This window comes from Hemitrygon akajei, chromosome 24 (assembly GCF_048418815.1).
Source record: "Hemitrygon akajei chromosome 24, sHemAka1.3, whole genome shotgun sequence".
Lineage (NCBI taxonomy): Eukaryota > Metazoa > Chordata > Chondrichthyes > Myliobatiformes > Dasyatidae > Hemitrygon > Hemitrygon akajei.
In genome coordinates this window covers 25759239-25786738 of record NC_133147.1, presented here as the reverse complement: position 1 = coordinate 25786738, position 27500 = coordinate 25759239, and the positions used below count along the sequence as shown (strand labels likewise).

At 40.1% G+C, this 27500-nt stretch overlaps 2 protein-coding genes across 2 annotated transcripts; both read left to right on the top strand.

The window, feature by feature from the left end:
- Nucleotides 1-441: 441 nt before the first annotated feature.
- LOC140715676 (probable G-protein coupled receptor 139) lies at nt 442-2676 on the top strand. The gene is made up of 2 exons (XM_073028041.1): nt 442-511; nt 1793-2676. The coding sequence occupies exons 1-2, from the start codon at nt 442-444 to the stop codon at nt 2674-2676; spliced, it is 954 nt and encodes a 317-aa protein (XP_072884142.1).
- A 21459-nt stretch (nt 2677-24135) lies between these two features.
- Nucleotides 24136-26589, top strand: LOC140715675 (probable G-protein coupled receptor 139). The gene is made up of 2 exons (XM_073028040.1): nt 24136-24205; nt 25679-26589. Exons 1-2 carry the CDS (start codon nt 24136-24138, stop codon nt 26587-26589), a joined length of 981 nt encoding a protein of 326 aa, XP_072884141.1.
- Nucleotides 26590-27500: the final 911 nt, after the last annotated feature.

Sequence of the window (27500 nt, the reverse complement as noted above, 5' to 3'; positions counted from 1 at the left end):
CGTTTGTATAATCAATTCATATTACACATCATATTGGTGTCTTCGGCATGACAAGGTCGGGAAGTGAATAGCAATTTTTGAATATTGCAGATTAAGAATTAAGTATGCATACACCACGTTCCCCCATCCACCTCTCCTTCCCCCACCCAACACAGCCTCATAGTAACGCGAGAAGAACAGCAGGGATTTTCGAATTCACGAGGTCATTTCAACGGGGTTGTTACCAAATCTATTCGTTCGTTAGCTGTTAGCAATGGTAATTGTGACGTCAGTCATTATGTTTGTTCCCTGACTGTATTTTAAATTAATGTCATTCCCCATGATTGAATTGTAAACAGCATGAGCTATTTAACTGACTTCCGCGGTTGAGCGTCAAGTATATTCAGGACTCCTTCCGAAATCGACAATAGAGCGATTGATGCGCGGAACTGGTCACGGAAAATGCACGCCCCTCCTAGAGGCCTGGTGTACGCAATTTACTACACGGCTCTTGCAGTGATCGCGGTTCCAGGTAAAACATTTCTTACTGTTTTAACATTTTGAGTCTTACGCTTCAAGCTCTTCTGACCTTTATGAATTGAATAACTGCCACGTGATTGGCTGAGCAGATATTTGTATCAAAGAGCAAGTCTACAGCTGTACCTAATAAGTTGGCCACTGAGTGCTTTCATACATTATATATTTTAAATAAGTACATATAATATTTATTACATATACAGTGAAAAAGTCTTCGGCACATAGTCTAGGGTGCCTAACGTTTTTTGCAGAGTACTGTATCTACGAAATTGAGCTATAAACGTACGCTAACTATATAGATATAATATATATATTTTATATATATATATATTGCTAAGACTTTTAGACCGAGCTGTTTATAATCTATAGACATGAGTTGTACATCAAGTCATATGAATTCATACCACTATGTTCTTCATGACAAGATCGATAGGAACGGCGTAACAATGTATAGAGGGTAATTTGACTGCATTAGTTTTAGGCATTCATCTTGACACACTAAACATGCAGCAGCTATTTGGCAAATAATAGAACAATTTAAATGTTGACAACACGCCGCAGTTCTTTACCACTGTATTAATGTTTGATCTAATTTTCAACTCTTTATGCGCTGATTTCGCCTTATTTAGGACGATTACTGACATTTTCTGAAGTGTGTTAACTCTGGAGATCATATTATCTATATTATACACTTGTCTTAGATTTCGGGTTTAACCAATGGTTAGTTGAGTTTCTGTCGCCGTCCTGTCAGCTTGAGCCGGTCAATCCATTCTCACCTGTACCCTTTCAGTACCAAGGCGCTTCGTCTGCAGATCTGATGCCCACTGGATATGATTTTTGTTCTTCTGGAGACTATTGTGTGTGAAAATTCTTGAAGAACGTCAGTTTCTGAGATACTCAAACCACCCCGCGTGGCATCAACAATTACTCCACTATCATGATCCTTCAGATCGCGTGGCTTCCCTACTCTGATATTTGGTCTGATCAAGAGTTGAACCTCCTGAACAGCGATACCCATTTTTTTAAAAATGCGATAATCTCTACCAGTAACCGAGGTTTCCCTTGCCCTCATGTTGTAAACACCGCCACTTGCCATGTCTACATGTTTTAATTTATTGAGTTGTTTGCACGTGATTAGCTGCTCAGGCGTGTACTTGTGCAGTTGTACTTAATAAAGTGGACCCAGAGTATATGTTTAATAGCCGTACAGTAATTAATCAACCCACTTCCACTGTGGGTATGTTCTTTCATCAATCTCCAATTCTTTTCCCCACAGTTAATATAGTGGCCATTGTGATCCTGTCCCGAGGAAACTGCGGTCTGTCCAAATGTATCAGCAGGTACCTCGTGTCCATGGCGGCGACGGATCTTCTGGTAATTATCACCGCCGTGATATTAAACCGCATTCCCGCTATTTACTTTCCCGGTAGTTTCCTATCCATCACACCCATGTGCAGTTTAAGCATTGCGTTAATTAACGCCGCCACGGACAGTTCGGTTTGGTTAACGGTGACGTTCACCTTTGACCGATATGTCGTCATCTGTTGGCAGAAACTCAAAGCAAATTATTGCACCCACCGAACCGCTGGAATTGTCGTCCCTATCGTCTGCACTTTGGGCTGCGTGATTAACATTCCCTGGTTCTTTTTGCACGAACCAATGTACGTCATTGACAACGTACCCTGGTATTGCAAACAGAAGGACGTTCGTTATTCTTTTATCCTCTGGACAATATTTGATTGGACCGATCGCATCCTGACTCCTTTGCTCCCGTTCCTGTTTATTCTCTCGTTCAACGCTCTGACTGTCAGACACATTCTAGTAGCCAGTCGGGCCCGTAAGAGACTCCGTTGTTGCGCCACGGGAGAGAAGCAGATCGACGCGGAGATCGAAAATCGTAGAAAGTCCATTCTCTTGCTATTTGCGATCTCGGGATGTTTCATCCTTTTCTGGATTCCGTATGTTATCCACTTCTTCGTTCAACGATTTCAAGTTGGTTATACAATTAATGGCTACAACGATCCCAGGTTCATCCTGATGGAAATTGCCAATATGCTTCAGAGGTTGAGTTGCTGCACAAACACGTTTATCTACGCAGTGACTCAAAACAAATTCCGGAAAGAGTTGAAGGTGCTGATGAAATGTGCGCGGAACATTTGATATTCTATGGCTAAGTCTCAAAAGTCGCAGGTTCCTGAGAAAAGAAAAAAAAAGTGCATCAAATGTGCAAACCCCCTCCGTTTGAACAAAATATAAATTTACTCCATACTTTAGGCGGAATTTTAATTGCAATTTAGTCCGTCATTATTTAGCGAAAATAATGACTTAAGAGTCTGTTTTTACATATTGTTTAAAAATTAGGCATCAATGTCCTCCCACTATTCCCTCTCTCCACGTTCCGCAGTGTTCGCTCCCTCCGTGATTTACTTGTCTATTTGTCACTCCCCTCCGATCTCCCTTCGGGCAGTTATTTCTACGAGAGAACGAAATGCCATACCTGCCCATTCACATCCTCCCTTATCACCATTCAGGTCCAGAAACCGTCCTTCCAGTTATTTTTAACACTTCACCGGTGAGTCTGTCAGGGTCATCTGCGGTATCCAAGGCTCCTGCTGCGACTTCCGGTACATCGGTGAGATCCGACGTAGAGTGGGATGCCCTTCACTCAATCTGGTACAAGCAGGATTTCCCGCTGGCCAAACATTTTAAGCCCTGTCCCCATTCCCTTTCCAAAATTTCGATTAATGACCTCCTCTACTGCCACGATGTGCCCATTCTGAAGATGGAGAACGATTGCCTCATATTCTGCATGGATAGCTTCCAGCCTGAAGGTGTATACAAGGATTTCTCGAACTTCCGATAACCTCTTTCCCTCCCCTTCTCTTCCCCCATTTCTCTATATAATCTGCTCTTAACACTTCTCGTTTCCTCAAATTCCTATCACTTCCCTCTGGTGCCCTTTCTCCTTGACATTTTCCCATGGTGTACTCCCTTCTCTTATCAGATTCCTTTTTTCGCTGCCTTCTAACTTTGTACCTGTCGCCTCTCAGCTTCTTATTTCATCGCCCTCCCCCATTCACTCACCTTCACCCTCACCTGAGTTGACGGATCACTTTCGAGTTTCTCTCCTTTCCCTGCCCCGCCTTATTATTCTGGAGTCTTCGCCCTTTTTTTCCCAGTCCCGATGAAAGACCTCGGCTTGTTATGGCAAAAATTTATTCCCTTCCATAGAGGCTTCTTGACCTAATGTGTTTTTGCATTTTGTGTTGTTGGCTCAAACTTGCCACCGTCTAAAGAAATCTTATATTCCTGAACTATCGGTTCCTGTTCGACACCAATAAAGTATCTCACACAAGTGTTTTGGATCGCAGAATAATAAAACAGCGCACAAAATGCAATTTCACAACGATCATGGGGCCTTTTGCATGATTCCAGTTTGGACATGCATATTGAGAAGGTTATTAAATGTCAGCAGGCTTTTCTTCATAAAGACACCTCCTTTAAAACTCAGATCTAATACTCTAGTCCGACAACTCCAAACTGGGGAAAAGTCTCAGAGCCTCTACACAAGCTAAGCATAGACCCAGAGAGTAGTTGATATAAGCAACGCACAAACAGGCCACTCTTTCCTGCAATAATTTAACGCACAGTCCTCTGCAAACGTGTTTGGCACATATATGTTGCTCGGGTGCTTGATACTTCTGCACACTAGTGTATTTGTCAATGTGGTCTCTACTTAGAATTTAATGATAATGGAGAGGTTTCACCTCCCATTTTATGGGATACTCTGAAGGCGGTCTTAAGAGGGAAAATTATAGCGATATCTTCATATAAGAAAAAAAAGGAATAAAACATTAGAAGAATTACAAAATAGGCTGAAGGAACTAGAGAAAAAACACAAATTGAATTTGGCACAGGATACATTAGGGGAAATTAAATGAATTAGGAATGAAATAAATAATTTGGCAACGCAAGAAATTAGGAAAAACTTAATGTTTCTGAAACATACATTATGAAAGTGGATCGAAATCTATGAAAATACTGGCGTGGAAACTGAAAAAAAAGATAGCAGAATACACAATTCATAGAATTAGGGACCCAAGAACGAAAATGATAAAAAATAAGCTAAGTGAAATTCAAGAAGCTTTTGAAGTGTTTTACAAAACGCTATATTCCAAAGTTCCAGGGGGAAGCATAACCCAAATTGACAACTTCTTGAATTCTCTAGAGTTACCCACTTTAAGCAAAGAACAAAATAGAAGGATGACTGCTGACATAACTGAAGTTGAATGAAAAGCTGCAATTAGTAGGCTTAAATTAAGCAAGTCACCAGGATCAGATGAGTATACGGCAGAGTGGTGAAAAGAATATAAAATGAGTTAATTCCTGTTTTACTCCCCACACTAAACTGGGCTCTAAAAAAAGGCACAAATGCCACCCAGTTGGAAGGAAACGATAATCTCAGCTATACCGAAAGAAGGCAAGGATAAAATGGATTGCGGGTCATTTAGACCAATATCCGTTCTTAATGTAGATTATAGGTTATTTATAATCTATCATGGCCAAAAGATTAGAAGAGTTTCTACCCATACTGATACGTAATGATCAGATAGGTTTTATACGACAACACCAGACTCAAGACAATATACGGACACTTCACATTATGGATCATATACAAAAAAAAATCGAAGCAATAGTGATAAGCGTGGACGCTGAAAAAGCATTAGATTCGGTTAATTGGAATTTTCTTTTACATAGATTTGGTTTCCAAGACACAATTATTAAAACTATACAGACACTATATGACAATCCTACTGCTGGGATTAAAATCAATGGATATTTATCAAATATCTTACCCTAGAAAGGGGTACGAGACAGGGTTGTGCATGGTCACCACTTCTCTTCGCGTTATATCTGGAACCATTAGCTCAATACATCAGACAAAATGAAGATATCAGGGGAATTACTATTAAAGGGACAGAACATAAATTGTCTGGTTATGCGGATGACATTTTGATCTGTCTAGGGCAACTAACATACTTTTTACCTAAATTGATGCAATCCTTTGAACAATATGGTCATTTATCAGGATACAAGATCAACATAGATAAAACCCAATTACTTTCATATTACTATAGCCCACCAAGAGAAATTGAAAGTAGATAACCCCGGGCATGGCTCACAGGGTCTTTCAAATAGTTGGGTATCATCATGCCAAAAGATTTGGCAAAATGATCGGAATGTAATTATCAACCTTTATATATAAAAAGAAATTAAGGAAGATGTGGCAAGATGGAGCCTGATTTCTTTTTTCAGTCTCAGTTCAGGGATTGAGTCTATTAAAATGAATATACTGCTCAGACTGTTATATCTCTTTCAGACCCTACCAATAGAGATTAATCAAAATCAATTCAATGAATGGATCAATATGCTATCAAGGTATATTTGGCAGGGTAAAAGGCCTAGAGTTCGTCTCAAAACTTTGCAATTAACAAAGGAAAAGGGGGGATGGGGCTTGCCTTCTCTTAGAGGTTATTATTTTGCAGCACAGTTGAGAGCTGTGATATGTTGGTGCAACCCATCATATGACGCTCAAAGTAAAAACATTTAGGAGCGGGTACTTCCCATCCCCATACAAGCAATTTTGACTATTAACAAAGGTACATAAATACTATTGATAACCCATGGGTGAAATTGACTCTTAAAATGTGGAAAACTACTATAAAAGAATATAATCTAGAGGGAGATATTGCAATTCTTAAATGGTGTGCATATGACTCTGATTTTACACCAAATACATTGGATGCTAGACTTAAGGACTGGTCAGCTAAAGGAATAACAGTTCTTTGCAACATAATGAAAGAAGGAACACTGTTCAGTTTTGAAATGCTTAAAGAGAAACACTTATTAGAAAAACAAGATTTTTATCGGTATTCGGAGATGTGACAGTATGTTAATAAGACGCTTAAAATGTAACCATGGCAAATATATGCTTGATAGAGCTCTTTAGAAAAGCATATAATTCAGATAATGGTAGCAGAATCATTTCAAGCATGTATAAAGTGTTGTCAAATCGTGAAACACATTCGACTTCATACATTAAAACAAAATGGGAGAAGGAAGGAGGGATAATTATATCTGAGGAAGAATGGACAACAATATGGAGATATCAATGGAAGTGTACCAATTCACAGAAATGGAGGGAGTTTGGATGGAAAAAACTTGATAAGATATTTTATTACACCCTCTCAGAAATCCTGTTATGAAGGTCACCTTCCTGTTTGCTGGAGAAATTGTGGAAATCAAAATGCAAATCATTATCATATTTTCTGGGACTGCCCTGCTATCAAAAACTATTGGAGGGGGATACACAATACCCTACAAGACATCTTTAAATATGAAATACCCTTGGAGAGTAAGACCATATATTTTGGATATGTACCTCAAGAATGGTTGAAAAGATATGAATATTTAATGAATATACTGTTGGTGGCTGGTAAAAAGACTCTTACTAGGAAATGGTTATCACAGGAGAGCCCAACTTTAAATACATGGATGGAAATTACAATGGACATTTACAAAACGGAGAAGATAACAGCATCTGTTAATCTTAAGCTGGAACAATTTGATTCATATTGGGAAAAATGGTTTAACTATATAATGCCTCATAGGCCTGATTTTATTCTCACAAATCAATGAATCTGTTGTAAAAAAAAGATAACTCCCTACTTGTACATAGTTATTTCGTTTTGCTTGTTTTTTCTTGCCACTCTTTTCTATAAGTGCTTACCTCAGATAAATACTTTGTGGAGATTTTGTGATATATATGATTATATGATATATCTGTACAATGTCTGAAATACATCTTATGGAAATGTTTGTTTGATGAACTTCAATAAAAATAAATTACAAAAAAAAAGATTGTGTTTGGTCGTGCATCATTTACTCTTGCTGATGATAGCTAAAGGTAAGAAATGTCGAAAAAGCTTCGAAGCCAGTGAATACTTAAAATATCACGAGGAGGTTTTCTTCGCTGGACTACAGTCTTGTTATCTGCATCCAGGCCTGCCAACCAGACTTCCCGTGTTTTTTTTTTCCGTAAGGGAAAGGTGAGACTCATCATTTAGAAGACGGACAACGTGTCCATTGGTAGTTGTATCCCGTTCTGTAAGTTAACTTTCCCTCACAAACCAAAAACCTCTGGACATTCCTAGGCAACAAGAATAAAAGGGACAACAGTCCTGTTGGGGCAAAATGAGCAAGATGGGTCAGGAAACAATCTCATTTGATGTCTAATTCTCGGTGTTAGATATGCTCCATTGGGTTTTTCGAAGTGGCAGCATTATCCCAAATCGCATCCCAGTCCAAGTCTTTTCACAATTCAGATGTGTCCCTATCACAGGTTTTCATTCCTTATGAGGGCATATATTTCTGGGAGTTTAATTTATTATAGATATAGGACACTATCTGTTGTGGAACACTCTGTATCCAACTTAAAATAGGTAAAATTGGTAAATAACAACTTGGATGAAAAAAAAAAGCGGGTGGTCCTTCTTCCAAAAGCTGATGATAAGGCAAACTTAAAAACCATTAAAACTGGCATCCTATCAGTAATGGTCATTTCGTTTGAAATTCTATATCTCTCTATTTACTTATTCTCTATCTCTCTATCTATCGATCTAGCTATCTCCGATCTAACTTTATTTACCTATTTGTTTATCTATGGAACGATCTTTCCGTTTATGTATGCATGTATTCATTCATTTATTTCCTCGAACAGCGTGAAGGATGTTTTTCAAATCTTTCGAACTCTCCGCCCCGGCAACTCTGGACAACCGCGATTTAAGTCTCAGCTGATCACGGGGCATTTCACACTGTCCTATTAATCTACCCGGTACGTCTTTGAACTGTGGGAGAATCCCAGAGTAACAGGGGTAACCTCAAATCTTGTCAGGAGAAACAAACAAAGACAACGGCGCCGGGAAATGAACTTCGAATCCCAACGTCTGGGTTGTAATAGCGTCACCTAACGGCTATGCTACAGTGGCGCCCAGCCTCTAAGACACTGGCCAGTAAGTTTATCGCTGTCTCGACTTAAGCTGTCGTCAGAGGGAATTCGTCATGGCGCCCACTGGTGTAATGACAGTATAGCAATTTTTAATAAATAAACTAAGTGGAGCCTGAAGATTCTGGCTGTTATTTTTGTTATTTATTGTTGCTCTGTATGATGTTCTATACTGAATGGTCACTTTATTAGGTACATATGTACACCTACTCGTTAATGCAAACATGTAATCAGCCAATCAGATGGAAACAGCTCAATTACTAAAAGGATGCAGAGATGGTCAAGTGGTTCAGTTGTTGATCAGACCAAATATCGGAATGGGGAAGAAATGAGATCTCAGTAACTTTGACCGTGGAATGATGGTTGGCGCCAGTAAGAGAGATTTGAGAATCTCAGTGCATAGACTACAGAACAGTACAGTTCAGCAAATATCCTTTTGGGCCAACATGTTCTGCGGTCTCAATTAAGTGTCAAAATAGCTAACTGAGCTAATCTCTTCTATCTACACGATATCCGTATCTTTTCATTTTCCTCACACTCATGTGACTATCTGAATGTCTCTTCAAATTCTATAAGGTATACAGGTACCGACAATTCTCTGTGTAAAAACCTTGCCCCTTGCACCTCCTTTAAAATTAAACCTGGCTAAAGAATTGTAGCAGGGGTCAGGGAGTTAGATTTATCGATAATTTGGACCATCTCTGGTGCGATGTGACCTGTAAAACGGGAGGGGTTGCACATAATTCCGTGCGGGACCAATATTCTTGAGAGTAGTTTTACTAGAGCTGTTGGAAGTGGTTTAAACTAATACGTCAGTGGTATGGGAACAAGTATGGTAGAGCTGAGGATGGACCAGCAGTTTGACAAGAAGCTGATGAATATAACGTCAAGGTAAGGAAGGCCAAGCGAATGATTGGGTACAAGTTCCAGAGCAGGGAGTTAAATTGTTGCACAGAGGCAAAATACAAAAATAGTGAAGAATGCAAGACTGTAGGTATGGTATTTTAGTGTGCAATCGCGATAAGAAGTGAAAACACATGATGCAATTAGAGATTAGTTGCTGTGATGTTGTGGGCATTAGGGAGCTGTGGCTGAAAGAAGACGATAGTTTGGTAACATCAAAGAATATACCTTGCTTCGACAGGACAGGCAGGAAGTCATAGGCTGAGGTGAGGCTCTGTTGATAAAAGATCTCTAGAAAGACGTGACACAGGCTCAGAAAATTTTGAATTTCTGTGGGTGGAACTAAGAAACTACAAGCGTAAAATACCATTATGGGAAACATAAATAGGTCTCCAAATAATAGCCAGGATGTTGGGTTGAGATTGCAAAGGGGGCTGGAAAAGGCATGTATTAAGGGTATTCACACAATTATAATGGTGGACATCAATATCCAAAGGGATAGTAAAATCAGGTTGCTGTCGGAACGCAAGAGAGACAGTTTGCTGAATGCCAACGGGATGGATTGTTAGAGCACCTTGTGCCTCAGTCTGTTTGGGGAATAGCTAATGGGTGTTGTGTCATATCCCAAATATTATTAGGGAGTTTAACGTGACAGAATTCCAAGCAGTCACTGATTTAAATAGGATTGAATTTATAGGTTTGAATTTTGGAGGGAGAAGCATAAGTCACATGTATCAGAATCGCAAATGGATAAAGGGAATTGCAGAAGCATGAGACAGGAGCTTGCTCTCTTTGGATTGGAGAGGGATATTGGTAGTGTTGACGGCAGTGCAGAGATGGCTGATGTTTCTGGGAATAGTTTACAAGCTGCAGGTTCGATATGCCCACAGAAGAAGAAGTTCTCAAATGGTGGAATGAGGCATCAAGGGAAGTTGGCGATCGCAAAAAGCCAATGAAAGGGCACATAAGGCAGCGAAAATGAATGAGAAGTTGGCTGATTGTGAAGCTTTTAAAATCCAACAAAATATAACCAAGCTATAAGGAGGAAAAAAGATGAAATATGAGGGCAACCTGGACGATAATATAAATCAGGATACTTAAAGTTTTTTTTTTCAGTTATACTTTTTCAGTTATATAAGAGTACAAGAGAGATGAGAGATTATATCGGACCATTGGAAAATGAGGCAGTGATGTAGTAATGGGGGTGGGGGGGAAGAAATGGAAGATGAACAACAACAGCTCCAGTAAACCTGCCACAAGAATATTTGTCCCGCTCTGATTCAAATGTAATCCATCCCTTTTGTACAGGTCACACGTGCACCAGAAAAGATCCTACTTCTAAAGAAATTTGCATCCCCACCCCTTGCTCTATTTCTTCAGCACAAATTAAATTTCTACATCATTCTGTTCATATCTTCACTGTCGCGTCGCACAGTCAGCAATCCCGAGACTACCACCCCTTGAGGTCCTGCTTCTCAGTTTCCTTCCTAACTCCCTGCATTCTTCTTTTTCAGGAAATCCTACCTTATTCTACCTACGTCGTTGGTACTAATATGTACTAGACTTCTGGCTGTGGACGCTTTCTGAAACATCGCAGACGCTGGCACCCGGGTGACAAACTTTTCTCGTCCACACTATCACCTAACTGTCCCCATGACTATAGAGTCCCTTATTACTGCTGCCATCCTCTTCGGCTCTCTAGACGTCTGCGCCACAGGGTCAAAGTCAGTGCCAGAGCCATGGTCGCTGAGACTTCCCGCAGGAAGATTGCCCCCTAGCAGTACTCGAAATTGATTGCTTATTGTTGAGGGGGACACCCATAGTGGCGCTGTCCACTATCTGGCGTTCTCCCTTCCCAATCCTGGCAGTCACCCGTTTTCCTGCCTCCTGTAGCCTTGGGGTGACTACCTGCTGTAAATCCTGTCTATAACTGTTCCTCCTTCCCTAACAAGCCAAAGGTCATTGAGCTACAGCTCCATTTCCACACACGGTCTTTCAGGAGCTGCATCAGGAGCTGGTGCAGTTGTGACCATCGGGGAAGTTGGAGGTCTCCTTGATATCCTACATTTGACACCCAAAACGGAATACTGGCTCTATAGCCCCCATTCCCTCATGAATAAATAAGAAACAGAAATAAGAAATAAGAATGAACTTACCTCTTTGCCAAACAATCCAACACATTTCTTGATCCTACAGTAGTTTAACTCAATCTGATTACTTATACAGCCAGAATTCATTGGTAAACTTCATTCGTCAAAGTCTTGCTTTAAGTTGCAAACTGATAAAAGAAACCACAACTTACTATAAATTCTAAAAGTTAGAATCCTAGAAATTATATTACTATTGATCTGTTATTACAAACAGGACAATCCACAATATCCATCTCGTAATATAGTGGTGCGAGAAATTTTGTGAACCCTCTCGAATTTTCCCTATTTCTGCATAAATGTGATGTAAATTTGATCACATCTTAACGTAAATCCTAAAACCAGATAAAAAGACCCAACTAAATAAATAAATAACTCAAAATATTATCCTTATTCCTTTTATGAGCAAGAATTATACACTAATACATGTACTTTTTTGGAAAAGTGTATGAATCACTGGGCTAACGCCTTCCACAAAAGCCATTTGTAGGCGGGTGTTCCAGTCAATGAGTTGAGATTGGAGATGTGGGTTATAGAGGTGCCGTGCTCTCTAGAAAAAATGCAATGTCAGGTTACTGACGGAATCTGCTCTTCTTAAGTAAGGTCTGTTTATGTGCACGATTAAAACAACTTACAGAAGGCCCGAGAAGAAGGATCGTAGAGATGCATGTAGCTCGAAAATGCTACAAAAGCATTTCTAAAGACTTAAAACATTGAAACGTCGAAAACCTACAGCACAACACAGGCCCTTCGGCCTACAAGTTGTTCCAAACATGTCCCTACCTTAGAAATTACTAGGCTTACCCATATCCCTCTATTTTTCTAAGCTCCATGTACCTATCCAAAAGTCTCTTAAAAGACCCTATCGTATCCGAGTGAGTGTTCAGCAGTCCACAGTACGGGAACTCGCCTGCAAATGGAAGAAATTCAATAAAGCCTGCATCCTTCAAAGAGCACAACATGCAATGCTGGAGGTGTCACAATCATGGATTCGCAGCGCAGTATTACGGCAATTGCGCTCGTGAATATTCACCTGTCAGCTAATTATTATTTCATTGTGGTAGTATTTAACTCCATTCATTTCGTCGTAGTATTTGTCCAGACTTGTGCACAGCAACACTCCGCTGCCTGCTTGCATTCTGCCTTGCCTGATAAATTGCCTGACAAGTTGTAGAGTCAACTGATTCTGAAGACAAGCGGTATTCGTTTTATTCTTAGTTGTTCCTTACACCCGCAGCTTAGGCTTGCTTTTCCATTTGAGAATTTTAGTTAACGGCGTTTATTGTTTTCCTTCCCTTTAACACTGTTCACATTAAAGTCCGTGAACTATCGACCCGCTTCAGTGTTTCTTGGGCCATATCCACATTGGCTGACAGCAAGTCTCAACCACACGAGATGGAGCCAGTAGAAAGAGGCCAGTTAAATGTGGCCATGAGATTCATTGGTCAGAATGATACGTTAAGGCAACAATTTGCCGTTGAAATTCCTATGTTTCATCTCTTGTTTCTGTCTCCATCGTGACAGAAGAATCTTGGCAAGTAATGGACCCAGCGAAGTTTGAACACTGACGTTTTGACATTGGAGGCTTGAGGAGAGGGTGCCTTTACTCTCAGTGCATGTCGTGACTCTACATTCTGAGAGACCAGATGTCTACATACTGAGCTTCTCCTATCTACATTGTTTTTTTTCCCGGTATCCATTCTAAGCTTTTCAAATCACAATTACCCAAGTTCCCAGGTTTTTGGTCCCCTGACTCAGGTTTTCAGATCAAATGAGCGCTTCAGTTAAGCTTGCAAATTGATTCAACAACTCATCATTCAAGTCAATAGTGTAAATTCCGGAACAGCGTTACTACAAAAGCTAATCCCTGGCTGGAGTGTGCAAATGCACAAGTAAGGTAATCCTATCAAGAATATTTTTAACCTCTTGATGAAAGTCATGGTACAGACTGGGAGAATTGAACTTTCATGCAGTAGTTTCAACAGATCTGGAGAGAACCAAGTAGCTTAGAGATGAAATCAACCTGTCTATGCTGTCCTGATCTGTAAAATTGATAGTACATCCTTAATTGCCTTTCGAACAATTGCGAGAGATAAAACACTGAAAGATCTGAAAAGGTTCCTTCCCTTGGTTTCACGTTTCATGTTTTCAAGGTATCCCAAGGATTTTTCTCGATGCTCCCAAGGTTTTTAATTTCCCGATTGTTTCCATAGCTTATTGAATGAAACCTCGGCCCGAGGTTTCTTTATATCAGTCTGTTGGCGTTCCCGGGTCTCTTAGTCTCTCAAGATCCTCCGGTCTCTCGGTCTGCTGGGGTTCCCAGGTCTCCCAGTCTCTCCGGATCTCCAAGAATCCCTGCCTCTCGAGTTCCTCATGCCTCCTTCTCAAGTTCCCCAGGTCTCTAGGGTCTTCCCTGGATTTCGAGTTTTCAGGACTTCCAGGGCCTGCAGGTGCCAGATATCGGGTGGGGGTACTGTAGCGACTTCAGACCTGTGCAGGACATTAGAGAATTGGGATGTGAGGATTTTAGAGCACCTGAATTAGTTAATTGTTCCTTAACAACCGTTATTAATGGTTTTAGAGATCCTTGTGTTTTTCTCGAGCGACTTGCTCTTTGTAATGCGGGCTCCTGGTGCTTTCTGCTTAAGTTTAAGTTTATTTTGAGAGGCTCAGAGATTCCGTTCGCTTTATTGTTGAAGCAGATGCCCGAATAGTTCGAATCGGAGTGTCCTCATTTTGATAATGAACAGTCTCACGGTGTCACTTGGTCGAGTTACCTCTGTAAAAGCTCTGTCTCTACATGGAGGTCTTTGGCTCCGATAATGGCATTGCACACCATGACACTTATCTACCAGCATCACTAAAGTATATCTTGGACAAGTCCTTTATCCAAGACTTCCAGTAGACAGGTTTGTGGCGCCTCTGGGGCTGCGCATAGAGAGGGGGCCCCTGTCACAACCACGGTTTCATCAACGCAGTAGATACAGCAATTGCGCTCGTGAATATGTGTCAGCTAATTGTTATTTCATTGTGATAGTATTTAACTGTATACGTACCGTCAGAGTATTTGTCGAGACTTGGACACAGCAAAGTTTCGCTGCCTGCTTGCATTCTTCCTTGCCTGAGAAATTGGACTGTCGAATCAACTGACTCTGAAGACAAAAGATATTCTTTTTATTCTCAGTTGTTCTTTTCAGTAGCAGTGTAGGTTTGGTTTTCCATTAGCGAATTTTAGTTAATGACGCTGTTTGGCCCAGCGTTTATTGTTTTCTTTCCCCTTTAACAGTGCTTGCATTAAAGTCCGTGAATTATCGACCCGCTCCAGTGTCTCTCACTCCGCACTTTTGGCCATATGGGCATCGGCTGACACGTGGAGCTGAAAGAAGCACAAGGGTAACTGAAAAGATTTGCAGAACTCTCTGGAATTCGCTAAAGTGTCCGTTCCTGTGTCCACTATCAGAAAAAAACACTGACCAGAATGGCAGGACACCTCGGACGAAACTACTGCTCTCCAGAACACAGTGCTGTACAACTCAAGTTAGCAAAAGACCATCTGGGTGTTCAACAATGCTCTGGGAAAATGTTCCATGAACAGTTGAAACAAAAATTGAACTTTTTGGCAGAAATCCCTATCACCAAACCTCACATCAACCCACACTAAAACCCAGTCCGAACTGTGAGGCATAGTGCAAGGGGCATCATGATTTGAGCTGCTTTCCTCCCACAGGACTCAGACAGCTTGTAATCGTTGAGGGATCAATGAATTCCAAATTGTATCAAGATGTTAATAGAAGTTACTGTAAAAAGACAATGATCCGAAAGACAAGAGTATATCAACAACAGAATGGTTTGAAAAGAAGAAATTTCATGATTTGAAATGGCCTAGACAATGGCCTGACTTGAAACCTATAGAAATGTTGGGCGAAGACCTAAATCATGCAGTTTACTGAAGGAAACCCACCAAAATCACAGAGTTGGAGTGGTTTTATTAGGAGGAATGTCCTAAAATTCCTCCAAACCGATGTGCAGGACTGATCAACATTTACCTAATAACGTTTGGTTGAAGATATGGCTGTATAAGGCGGTCAAAAGTTAGTGAAATCAAAGTTTCGTCACCTCTCTCCAACATATACATATAATATTGGATTTTTTTTTCTCAATAAATAAATGAATAATTATAATGTTCGTTAAAGCAAATATTTAATCACCCTAACCTGTGGCAGGAACTCAATTCATAAGAGCCTGCAGACATGGTGAAGGGGTTCATTTGTATGCAGGCCGAACATCAGAATGCGGAAGAAATGTGATCTTAATGACGTTGACGTCAGACGGGTTGGTTTGTGTAAGCTGCTTGGAAGAATGTGTTGGGAGGTATGCCGGGGGTACAGTGTCTATAAAAATTATTCACCTCCCTTGGGAGTTTTCATGTTTAATTGTGCTACACCTGTAGCCCCCTGGCTAGCCTCAGCCTCTCTCAGCTCGCTTCCGTCTCGGGGGAAGCAGCCCTCGGCCCCGCCAAACTGGATAATCAGTTTGTGTGAATGCTGTGTGATGTCTCCAACCCCGCCAATTAACAGACAGTACACCATGTGCGATTAAATGAATATACTTTATAGACTTTACTAGAACTAAGTGATTAATAATGATACAATATAATATGAAGGAAAAGAAAATAAAGAAAAGGCGCCACTTATTAAAGTCCAAACCACTTCGTGCACAACCGTTGGAGCTCAATTAACGAAGTCTTCTGGCCACCATTCGATCCCCTCAGACCTCCTCGACTCGCAGCTCAGGATCATCCGTAGTGATCAATCAAGCACCCCCGGCACGTGTTTCTTCGTCTCCTCTCCTCGCCGAACCTCCTGACCTCGGACCACAGCGCGGGGTCCTTCCCGTCGTCCAGCTTACAGCATCGCGTCCTCTCTCGCTCATCCCCTCGCACCGACTGCCCAATTCCCCGCCAACAACGGCTTACAGACTCAGAAGAAAAAGAATAACATTAATCCCAATTGGTTAACAAACGAATGCAATTCACGATATCATTAATTTTGAGCCAAACAAACTGCGAGAGAAAGCACTTATAACAAAGAAGCATTCCTACTTTTAACAGAACAAAATTTGGCTAATTTTTGATCCTAATCAACAGAAAAAGATTCTTTCTTGTGAACGAGGAAACAGATCTCTACAAAGTGATCTAAATTAATAACAAATATAAAACAAAATGTTCGATTGCATAAGTATTCCTACCCTTCACGGCAATATTTCGTAGATGCCGCTTTGGTAGCAATTACAACCTTGAGTCTGTGGGAGTAGGTCTCAGTCTGCTTTGCACGGCCGGACTTTGCAATTTTCCGCATTCATCGTTACAAAGCTGCTCAAGCTTTGTTACATGTCATGGGGATTGTGAATGAACAGCCCTTTTCAAGTCGAGCCACAAATCCTAAATTATATTGAGATCTGGACTCTGACTTATTCAATCCAGGACATTAACTTTGCTGTTTTTAAGCCATGCCTGCCTCGCTTTGGATTTATGCTTGGGGTGATTGTCTTGCTGGAAAACCAAACTTCTCCCAATACACAGTTCTTTGCAGACTACATTAGGGTTTTCGTAAGAATTTTCTGTCTTTTGCTGTATTTGCTTTGCCCTCTAGATTCACAAGACACTGACATACTTCACGGTAAGGATGGCGTGTTTTTGTTGATGTGTGGTGTTCGGTCTGATAGCCAAAACGCTCAATTTTTGTTTCATCAGACTCGACAGCCTACTTCCAGTTGACGTCAGAGTCACCCACGTGCCTTCTGGCAAACTATAGCTGGGATTTCATTTGAGTTGTTTTTAATGGTGGCTTTCATAAATCTGTAACTGGCAAGCACCCTTTACCTTCTGTCAAGAATTCAGGCATTTTTTCAGGATTTTTCCCAGTACATTTGATTTTTAATATGTACAGGTGAAGGCAAGTAATTACAATATCTGCAAATATCCTTCCAGATGTGGGTATTTTTATAACCACCATATCCAATGTAACGGTTGGTGTTTGCTTTGCATTTCCTCAATTGTGCGTTCCTTTTCTTCCCTAATCCAGGTTGAGTCTTGTTTACCGATCATCCTCTGTCCAGATATGAGAACGAAAGTTCATTTTCTTTGTGTTTGTTGGTAATTTTGTGCTAGTGTCGGTGTTAATTTGTTGCATAGAATTTAGTATTATTCTCTTGTGTAAACCTTTTTCACCGTTTCTGCACTCATAATTCTGTTTCCTTCATCAGGCGCATTTCATGTATACTTGGTCTCGTGCAATTTCATGTTTTATTTTCTTTACCGTGTCAGTAGAGGGAAAGTTATTTATGTATTTATTATTATTATTATTATTATTATTATTATTATTATTATTATTATTATTATTATTATTATTATTATTGTTGTTGTTGTTTTTGTTGTTGTTGTTGTTGTTGTTGTTATTATTTTCTTTAATTTTTTCTTAGTTCAAGCTGGTAAAATCTGAAGTGCGGTTCATGGACCAGTACACTCATTTCTTCATTTTCTCAACCTTTTTTGTGTTTATTGTGATGTATTTCTGAAGCTATACATCGATATTTTGGTGAAGCCCTAATTGCTTAGTTTTACTGTGCCTTTGGCGTGATAGCAGTTATAAGCAGTTCATTGTATACCCTGTTCATGTTCCATCGTCTTTCTATTTCCTCTTTTTATTCAGCATTTAATTTATTGATTTCGGTATGTTACGTGTGTTTGGAGTGGCTATATCTATTAAGGAAGTAATTATTGTTCATTAATCCTGCATCATTTTTTCCGAACGATTATTATGGTTGTCTATGTGTAATAATGTATTTGTCGTAAATATAATTTGTAAGAGTATGAATATAATACTGGAACAGTCTTCCATTTATAGAAGGGTATGGTTTCTTTTATGTGGTTACATTTTAAAGCAATGCTTTAGCCAATGAGCTTTGTCATTTCACTGTGCCTGCGTAAGTGATAAGGTAACAGCTGCAGGACAACCGAAAGTGTTGGAGTTTTTTCCGGGTTCTCTTGCAATTTTCATCATTTACACCACACGCTGCACCCGCAAAGCAAACAGCATTATGAAGAGCCCTCATACAAATTCTTCTCCCTCCTGCCATTTGGCGAAAGCCACAGAAGCATTCGGGTTCTCACGACCAAACTATGCAATAGTTTCTTCCCCCAAGCCATCAGACTTCTCAATACCCAGAGTCTGGACTGACTGCCCTCTACTGTGCATATAATCTTGTTTACTAATTATTGTAATGCCTGTACAGTTTTGTGCATTTTACGCAGTCCTGGGTAGGTCTGTAGTCCAGGGTAGTTTTTTTTGGTGTTGTTCTTACGTAGTTCAGTCTAGTTTTGTACTGTTTCATGTAGCACCATCGTCCTGAAAAAACGTTAGCTCGTTTTTACTGTGTACCGTACCAGAAGTTATGGTCGAAATGCTAATAAAAAGTGACTTGACTTGACTTATCGTCTTGAATTTGTTGGTGTTTTACTATGCATTTTAGTTTAATTTTGAGCTAGCCACCTATTCCCTGTAATGCCACAAAAAACAATTCTGTTTCTGGGAAGAGACTTCCAACTTTGAACATCCTTGTCGACCACTTGGACAATACAACCACCTATGTCAGGATGCTATTCATCGATTATCGCTCAGCATTTCACAGCGCCATTCCCACAACACTGAACGAGAAGTTGCTGAATCTGGGGCTCTGTGACTCCCTCTGCAAATGGATCCTCGATGCCCTAACTGGAAGACCACAAATGGCGCAGATTGGTGATAGTATCTCCTTTTCACTGACGATCAACCCTGGTGCACCTCAGGGTTGTGTGCTTAGCTCACTGCTCTATTCTCTCCACCCATCACACTGTGGCTAGGCACAGCGCAAATGCACTCAGCAATTCATCAACAGCTTCTTTGTCTCTGCCATCCGATCCCTAAATAGACATTGATGCCGAGAACACTACCTCACTTGTTTAATATATGTTATTTCTGTTTTTGCACGATTTTGATCTATTCTTTACACATACACTGCAATTTATTTGTTTATTTATTTTCAAAGAAACCTTTTTTCTTCTTCTATATTATGTACTGCATTGAACTGCTGTTGCCAAGTTAACAACTTTCATGACACATGCCAGTGATAATAAACCTGATTCTGATTCTGATCTAGTCTGCTCATATCGTGGGGATATTCTCCATGTAGAGTTATGCTCTTCTTATCGTTTAACGTTTTCTTCAAAAGTGTTAGTTTATTCATTTTTCTGAGCTGTGCTGTCATTTAAGTTTTGTTGTGTGTACATCTCAGAATTTCATATGCTCCTGTAGAGTACTGAATCATGTTTTCGTTGATAAAAATAGATCCTTAGAAATGTTACCTAACTGTCCTGTAGATTTGAATGTCATTTATCCTTATTCATCCTGCTGTCTGAGACAGTGTTCATCTAAGCGCGTTCGAGTGCACACTGTGTTTTCTGATATTTGACATTTCAGTTTTTATTTCGTTTGTAAAGTTTTAAGATCGGTTTCAGTCCAAGATATTATGACAAAAAATATGTTAATATTGGAATAGTGAAAGCGTTTATTGCCTTTGCTTCATTTATACTGTTGAAGTCTGCTATACAAATTTTCTGAAGGCTTGATGTAAATTCTGTCAAAAATTTCCCTTTATCACACTATGATCAATTTTCTTTGCATGTTTATATCACAAATACTTACATGCTTCATATTAGCCTTTGTGTTGTATTGTATTCTCCTGCCCTGTTTTGTATTCTATTAGCTCAGTGGAATCTTTCTTTGTTTTTAATGTTCTGCACTTATTTAGTAGTAAGGTCTGCCATTTGAATTAATTACTTTAGCTTTACTGATGAGGGTGCGCACAGTTTCATCCATGTATAGAAGGCGATTCGAGGTAAAATAATTCAGTTTTTTTTCTGATTTGACACACAATTTTTGACCGATCAGTTTATTAAAGAGCAAGTTGAAAGGAAGATAAGGGCTTAAAGAACCTCCCTCGAATATGGATAGGTTTATTTTGATAACAGTGGTTGTTCTCTTTTGATTGTTAAAAGATAGAGTACATATATTACGCCAAAGTTTCACCAGATGTTGAAAGAATTTCACAAGTATTAGGTATAGTTTATATTTATAAAGAGGCTCTATCAACTATGACTATGGGGCATAATAAAACGATTTTTTGTAATATTGGTAATATTTTTACAAAAATGAAAAATGCTTTTGTACCGGGCTTGATCTAACCTCAGTTGTTTTTCACACCCTTTCATCCTTCACGGTACTATTTTCCATCTTCTGTTAGTATATTGCTCATATCTAAGTGTGTGGTGATTACAGTAATACTAGACAGTTTGTGATCCCTATTGGATTTTCTCCATTTCTCCACAAATACGACCTAAAATATGAACAGATCTTCACAGTGTCCTAAATCTAGATAAAGGAAACCAATTAAATAAATCACGGAAAAACATCATACTCGATTATTTATTTATTGAGAAAAATTATCTAATAAAACGTGTATTTCGAGAAAAATTATCTAATATGACGTGTATTTCTCAGGGAAAAAATTGTGAATCTTTGCTTTCATTGACTGCTGTCACATCCTAATACAACAATAACTTCAACCAAATGTTTCCAGTAACAAGTCTTGCACATGGGCTTAGAGGTTTTTAGGCTATTCCTCCTGACAAAACTGTTTGAGCTCTGGGATAATGCTGGCTTCATTGCCTGAATTGTTTGATTCAGGTACTTCCACATCCTTTCTAAAGGGTTAAGCTCTGCAATTTGACTCGGCCATTCCAAAACAAGAATTTTCTTCTTTTTAAAGCATTCTGTTGTTCATTTACTCTTGCTTTCGGATCATTATTTTGTTGCATTAACCAACTTCTATGAAGTTTCAGTTAGCGGCCTGCTACCTTGAAATTCACCTGTAAAATGTTTTGATACAATTTTGAATCAATTATTTTCTGAATGATTCCAAGTTTTCTCTGCCTTGTGGCAGCAAAGCGATCCAAAACCTCGACGCTCCTTCCATCATGCTTCACAGTTGGGATGAGATTTTGGTGTTGCTGTGCAGTGCTCTTTATCCTACAAACATAGCAATGCATATTTCTACCAAAAGTTTCAGTTTTGTCTCATCTGTCCACAGAGAGAAGTGCCAGAAGCATTGCAGAGTATACAGACAGTCTTAAAAAAATTGACACGAGCAGTAATGTTGTCTTTGAGCTGCGATTTCCTCTGTGGTGTTCTTCCATGCGCAATTTTCTTGCTCAATGTTTTTCTAATAGTGGACACATGAGCAGACACTTTAGCAAGTTATAGAGACACCTGCAGAACTGTTGCTGTTACGCCTTGGATTCTTTTTCGTCTCCTTCAACTTTGCGCATTGTGCTGTTGATGTGACCTTTGAGGGATGCTCGCCCCTAGGGAGAGTAGCAGCAGTTTTGAGTTCTCTACAATTGTAGGCAATTTATCTTACAATGGGCTGATGAACCTTCAGCCCTTTAGAAATGTTTTTGCAGCCTTTTTCAGCTTAATGTATCTCTACAATTCTTCTTCTACGGTCCTTTGATAGCTGTTTTCATCGAGGAATGGTGCACAGAAACCGATTTTTAATGAGAAGAGCAGGATCTGCCAGTAACCTGACTTTCGCTGTCTCTTTTTGAAATAGGGCAGGGCACCTCTACAGCTCACACCTCCATTGGTTGGAACATCTGACTCTAATTATCTTTACCGGAATTCATTAACCCGGAGGTTCATACACATTTTCCAACAAATACAAGTAATATTGGATCATTGTTCTCAATAAATAAATGGGCAAGTATCAAGTTTTTGTGCCAATGATTTATTTAGGTTTTTTTGAAATCTAGTTTTAGGACTTATGTGATGATCTGAGCACGTTTAGGGCATACCTATGCAAATATGGATAAAATTCTACAGTTCAAAAACTTTCTAGCACCAATGCAGATGCGAGATGCATGATGTTGCTATTTTATATCTCATTTTCCACAATTAATCAGTAGATATTATGATGGATCAGTTGTGTACCTCTCCTGATGTATCTGATTTTCATGATACTCTTATTGACTGCGCCAAAGGCTGAAGCGGCATTATTAACCTACCATTGGACACTCTCTTTATTCTTCCCCATGTGTCTCATCTTTCTGAAATCATTCATGAACAGATAAGCTGAGGGTGCTTAAGGGCGAATTTTTGCTTTCCCCTGTTTCAGTCTAATGTATGAAAACCATGAGGACATAAGGCTGCTGAAAAGAATTAGGCCATTCGGTCCATAGTTTCTCCGCCATTTGTTATCCCAACTCCATTCTCCTGCCGTGTGCCCATAATCTTTGATACACTCTTTGATCAAGAACCTATCAAACTCTGCCTTAAAGATACCCAATCGCTTGGCTCCACAGCGGTCTCTGGCTACAAAGAGTTAAGGTATGTGTAGAGCCTGATGGCTCTGGGCCTATGATCTCTGGAGGTTTCATGAATGGTGCGGGAGAATGATTTCAATGAAACCTATTGAAATATCGAAAGGCCTGCATTGAATAGAAATGTTTCCTGCAGATGCTGCGTCCATGATAAGCGGGTACAACATTAGAATTGAAGGATGTTCATTTATAGCAGAGATGAGGAAAATATATTTGGCAAGATGGAGGTCAATCTGTGGAATTAAGCCCCAGACGGCTGTGGAGGACAAGTCATTAGGTGCATGTTAAGTGGAGATTGATAGGTTCTTGATTAAGAAGGGAGTCAACGATTACAGGGGAAAAGTAAAAGAGGGGTGGGGAAGGGCGATAATAAACCAGCCATTATGGAACGGTAGAGCAGATTGAATGGCCTTATTCTGCTTTTCTGTCTTCTGGTCGTATGGTTCTTATAAACTGAGTTCCTTTCACATAATTGGCTTGTCGGATATTTGTATCTTTGTATTGACGAGCGGTTCTGTAGGTGTAAACTGACCATCGAGTGAATGTATACAGTATTTGTATAAAATGTCTGCATAATATATATTTTATACATATAATTTGAAATAATCAAATTACATAACGTCAGATCGGTGTGTTCGGCATGATAGGGTCGGTAAAGCGAAAAGCAATTGTTGAAATGTTACATATTGAGCTTTGAATGTGTACACAATGCGTTTCCCCACACCAACCACCACCTCATCAGGAATTGAGAAGTATTACAGCAATTTCCCAATTCACGAGGTCACACTAATGAGGATGTTACCAAATCTGTTCCTTCGTTAGTTGTTTGCAATACTAATTGTAACGGTATTCATTATGTTTGTTAACTGAGTGTATCTAAGTTAATGTCATTCTCCATGACTGAATCGTAAACAAGATGAGTTTATTGAACTGACTTTCCCGATTGAACGTTAAGTATATAAAGGACTCCTTCTGAAATCGACCAAAACGCGACTGGTGTTAGGAACGCGTACCGCAAACCCTCACGGAAAATGCACGCCCCTCCCAGAGGCTTAGTGTACGCTATTTACTACACGGCTCTTGCAGTGATTGCGGTTCCAGGTAAAGCATTTCTTATTATTTCAAATTCTGTGATACTATGTCTTAACCTGTTATGGTTTTTATGAATTCAATTGTTGCCACTTGATTCACTGAGCAGATATTTGTATCAAAGACCAAGTCTACAGGTGAACCTAATAAAGTAGCCACTGGTGGCTTTTATACATCATAGGTATAGAATAATACTTTATATACACAGTACAGGCAAAAGCCTTCGGCACATAGTCTAGGTTGCCCAAGACTTTTGGAGAGAACTGTATCTACTAAATGCTTACCAATATTAATAAAACGTTATAACTCCAGATATTGCTATTTGAGGCCAATTAGAGATGGAGATGTCTTTCCACGATAAGCTTCAAATCAAATCAAAATAACCACGAAGGAAATAGCATTAAACAGCAGCTTACTCTACTGTGCAAACCTTTTAGGAATATCTGCACCTTGGTAATCCTTGTTATATATATGCATCTAAGACTTTTACACAGAACTGTTTATAATATATGAATATGACTAATAATTAAATTATACATTCATACCGCTGTGTTCTGCATGACCATATGTACGGGGAAGGGAATGATAAATGCAATCTGACTGTATTAATTGTACAGCAAATTACTTGAAAAGTAATAAAGTAATTAAATAACATTCTTTAAAATGGTGGCGAACACGCCACAGCATTTGTAACAAGAGTAATTTAGGTCATTGTCTTAACCATGCAGTGTTAATGTTTGAACCAGTTTTAAATCTTAATGCACTGACATCGTCTCACTGACGATCGCCGACATTTTCTAAATTGGGTTAACTGGAGAACAACGCAGTAATAGACTTCTCTGAGTGTACGGGTATAACCCTTGGTTATTTTAGTTCAAGCCATTCTCTCTTGTCATCTCTGATTGACAAGGAATGTTCTGAGGCTCACTGGAATTTTTGTTTGTTTCTTTGTTCCCGTGTGTGTGAAAATCCCAGAAGATCAGACTTTCTGAGATACTGAAACTACCCCGTCTGTCACTAACAATAGTTCCATGGTCAAAGACATTGAGATCAAATTGCTTTTCCATTATGATGCGGGTTTGAGCAACAGCTTGACCAGGGTGCCCAACTTTTTATGACATTGTACCTACCACTAACCAAGGGTCCGTGTAGCCCAGGTTGGACCCCTCCTCTACTCAGACACTCGCATTTACGAGCAGGTGTACGTAATAAAGTGGAGACAGAATGTATATTTTATTAGCCCGTGATAATTGATCAAGCCCAGAAGACTTTTCCTGCTCCCGTTTTACTTCTTGGTCATTGAGGTTTCTATATCAGGTCGTGATGCAACCAGTTAGGATAATCTCCTTTGTAGAGCATCAATAGAAGTTTGCCAAAGTTTGTTTGGTGACATACTGTAATTGTGCAAGGTTTTACGTTCAAACTTCAGAATTACATCTGCTGCGAATACGTTCTTGTGATAATCTTCAATTGTTTCTCCCGCAGTTAACATAGTGGCTATTGTGATCCTCTCCCGAGGAAACTGCGGTTTGTCCAGGTGTATCAGCCGGTATCTCGTGTCCATGGCTGCGACGGATCTTCTGGTAATTATCACCGCTGTGATATTAAACCGCATTCCCGCTATTTATTTCCCCGGCAGTTTCCTTTCCATCACGCCCGTGTGCAGTTTGAGCATTGCGTTAATTTACGCCGCTAGGGACAGTTCGGTTTGGTTAACGGTCACATTCACCTTTGATCGATATGTCGCCATCTGCTGGCAGAAACTCAAAGCAAAATACTGCACGCATAGAATCGCAGGAATTGTTGTCTCTGTCGTCTGCACTCTGGGTTGCGTGATTAACATTCCCTGGTATTTTTTGCACGAACCAGTCTACGTCATTGACAACGTGCCCTGGTATTGCAAACGGAGGACTAATCTTTATAATTTTCTGGAGTGGACATTATTTCATTGGACCGATCGCGTTGTGACCCCTTGCGTCCCGTTCCTGCTTATTCTCTCATTCAACGCTCTGACTGTCAGGCACATTTTGGCGGCCAGTCGGGCCCGTAGGAGACTCCGCAGTTGTTCCGCAGGAGAGAGACAGAGCGACCCGGAGATGGAAAGCCGCAGGAAGTCGATCGTCCTGCTCTTTTCAATCTCGGGATGTTTCATCCTTCTGTGGATGCCGTATGTTATACACTTCTTTGTAGAGCGATTTCAAGTTGGCTATACAGTTAATGGCTACGGAGACCCCAGATTTATCCTGATGGAAAGTGGCAACATGTTTCAGATGCTTAGCTGCTGTACAAACACGTTTATCTACGCAGTGACTCAAAACAAATTCCGAAAAGAGTTAAAGGTTCTAATGAAATTTCCGCTGAACATTTCACATTCGTTAGCTTCATCATGGAAGTAGAAGGCTACTGCAGAAAAAAAAACTTTGCAAATTCGTTCCGTTTAAACACAAATAAATTTCACTGAAAACTCCAGGTTAATTAGAATTATACACCACCCTTGCATTCTGTATCAGAAATTATTATTTAATATATTGATTAATTTAATAGTCGTTTTCGATTGGAGGATAATTTGATGCTCATAGCTTCCCATCATCCCCACTATTGGCTGTTGGTGGGAATCGCGCGCTCCGTCATCCTCTTGTGCATTCATCCCACCCCACCTGCCTCTCTCCTGGTACTTATACCTGCAAGTGGAAAAAGCGCAACATCTGCCCATTTACCTTCTCATTCACTACCACTCATGCCCCCAAACAGTCTTTACAGGTAAGGCAACACTTCACCTGAGTGTCTGACGGGACGACCAACTCTATCAGGTGCTCCTGCTGTGGCCTTCTCTGCAGGTGGCTTTCGCTCCGTCCGCAACAAACAGCATTTCCATCTGCCAACCATTTTAATTCCATTCTCCATTGCCATCACAAAGTGTTGACCAATAGCCCTTTTACTGACACGGTGAGGCCACTCGCAGGGTGGAAAACGAACACCTCATATTCTGTCTGGAGAGCCTCCAGCCTGAAGGCGTGAACATCGTTTACTCCAGCCTCCGGTATTTCTTCTGCCTTCCCCTTCTCTCATCCTCTATTTCCACTCCAACATCTTCTCTTCTCCTCACATCCCCATGTCTTCCATCTGCTGCCCTTGCACCTTCAGTTTTTCATGCCCCACTCTCCTCACCGATCAGATCTTTTCTTCATCAGCCCTTTACCCTTTCCATGTATCATGTCCCAGCTTCTTCCTTCACCCCTCTCGGCCACACTCTCAGCTTATCCCTTAACTGTGTTCACTGTAACCTTCCAGCTTGTACTCCTTCCCT

Excerpts from the sequence above, each read along its gene's own strand:
- LOC140715676 (XM_073028041.1), top strand. The coding sequence starts at position 442 with ATGCACGCCCCTCCTAGAGGCCTGGTGTACGCAATTTACTACACGGCT. Across the intron at positions 512-1,792 it reads TGCAGTGATCGCGGTTCCAG|TTAATATAGTGGCCATTGTG; the intron begins GTAAAACATTTC and ends TTTTCCCCACAG.
- LOC140715675 (XM_073028040.1), top strand. The coding sequence starts at position 24,136 with ATGCACGCCCCTCCCAGAGGCTTAGTGTACGCTATTTACTACACGGCT. Across the intron at positions 24,206-25,678 it reads TGCAGTGATTGCGGTTCCAG|TTAACATAGTGGCTATTGTG; the intron begins GTAAAGCATTTC and ends TTTCTCCCGCAG.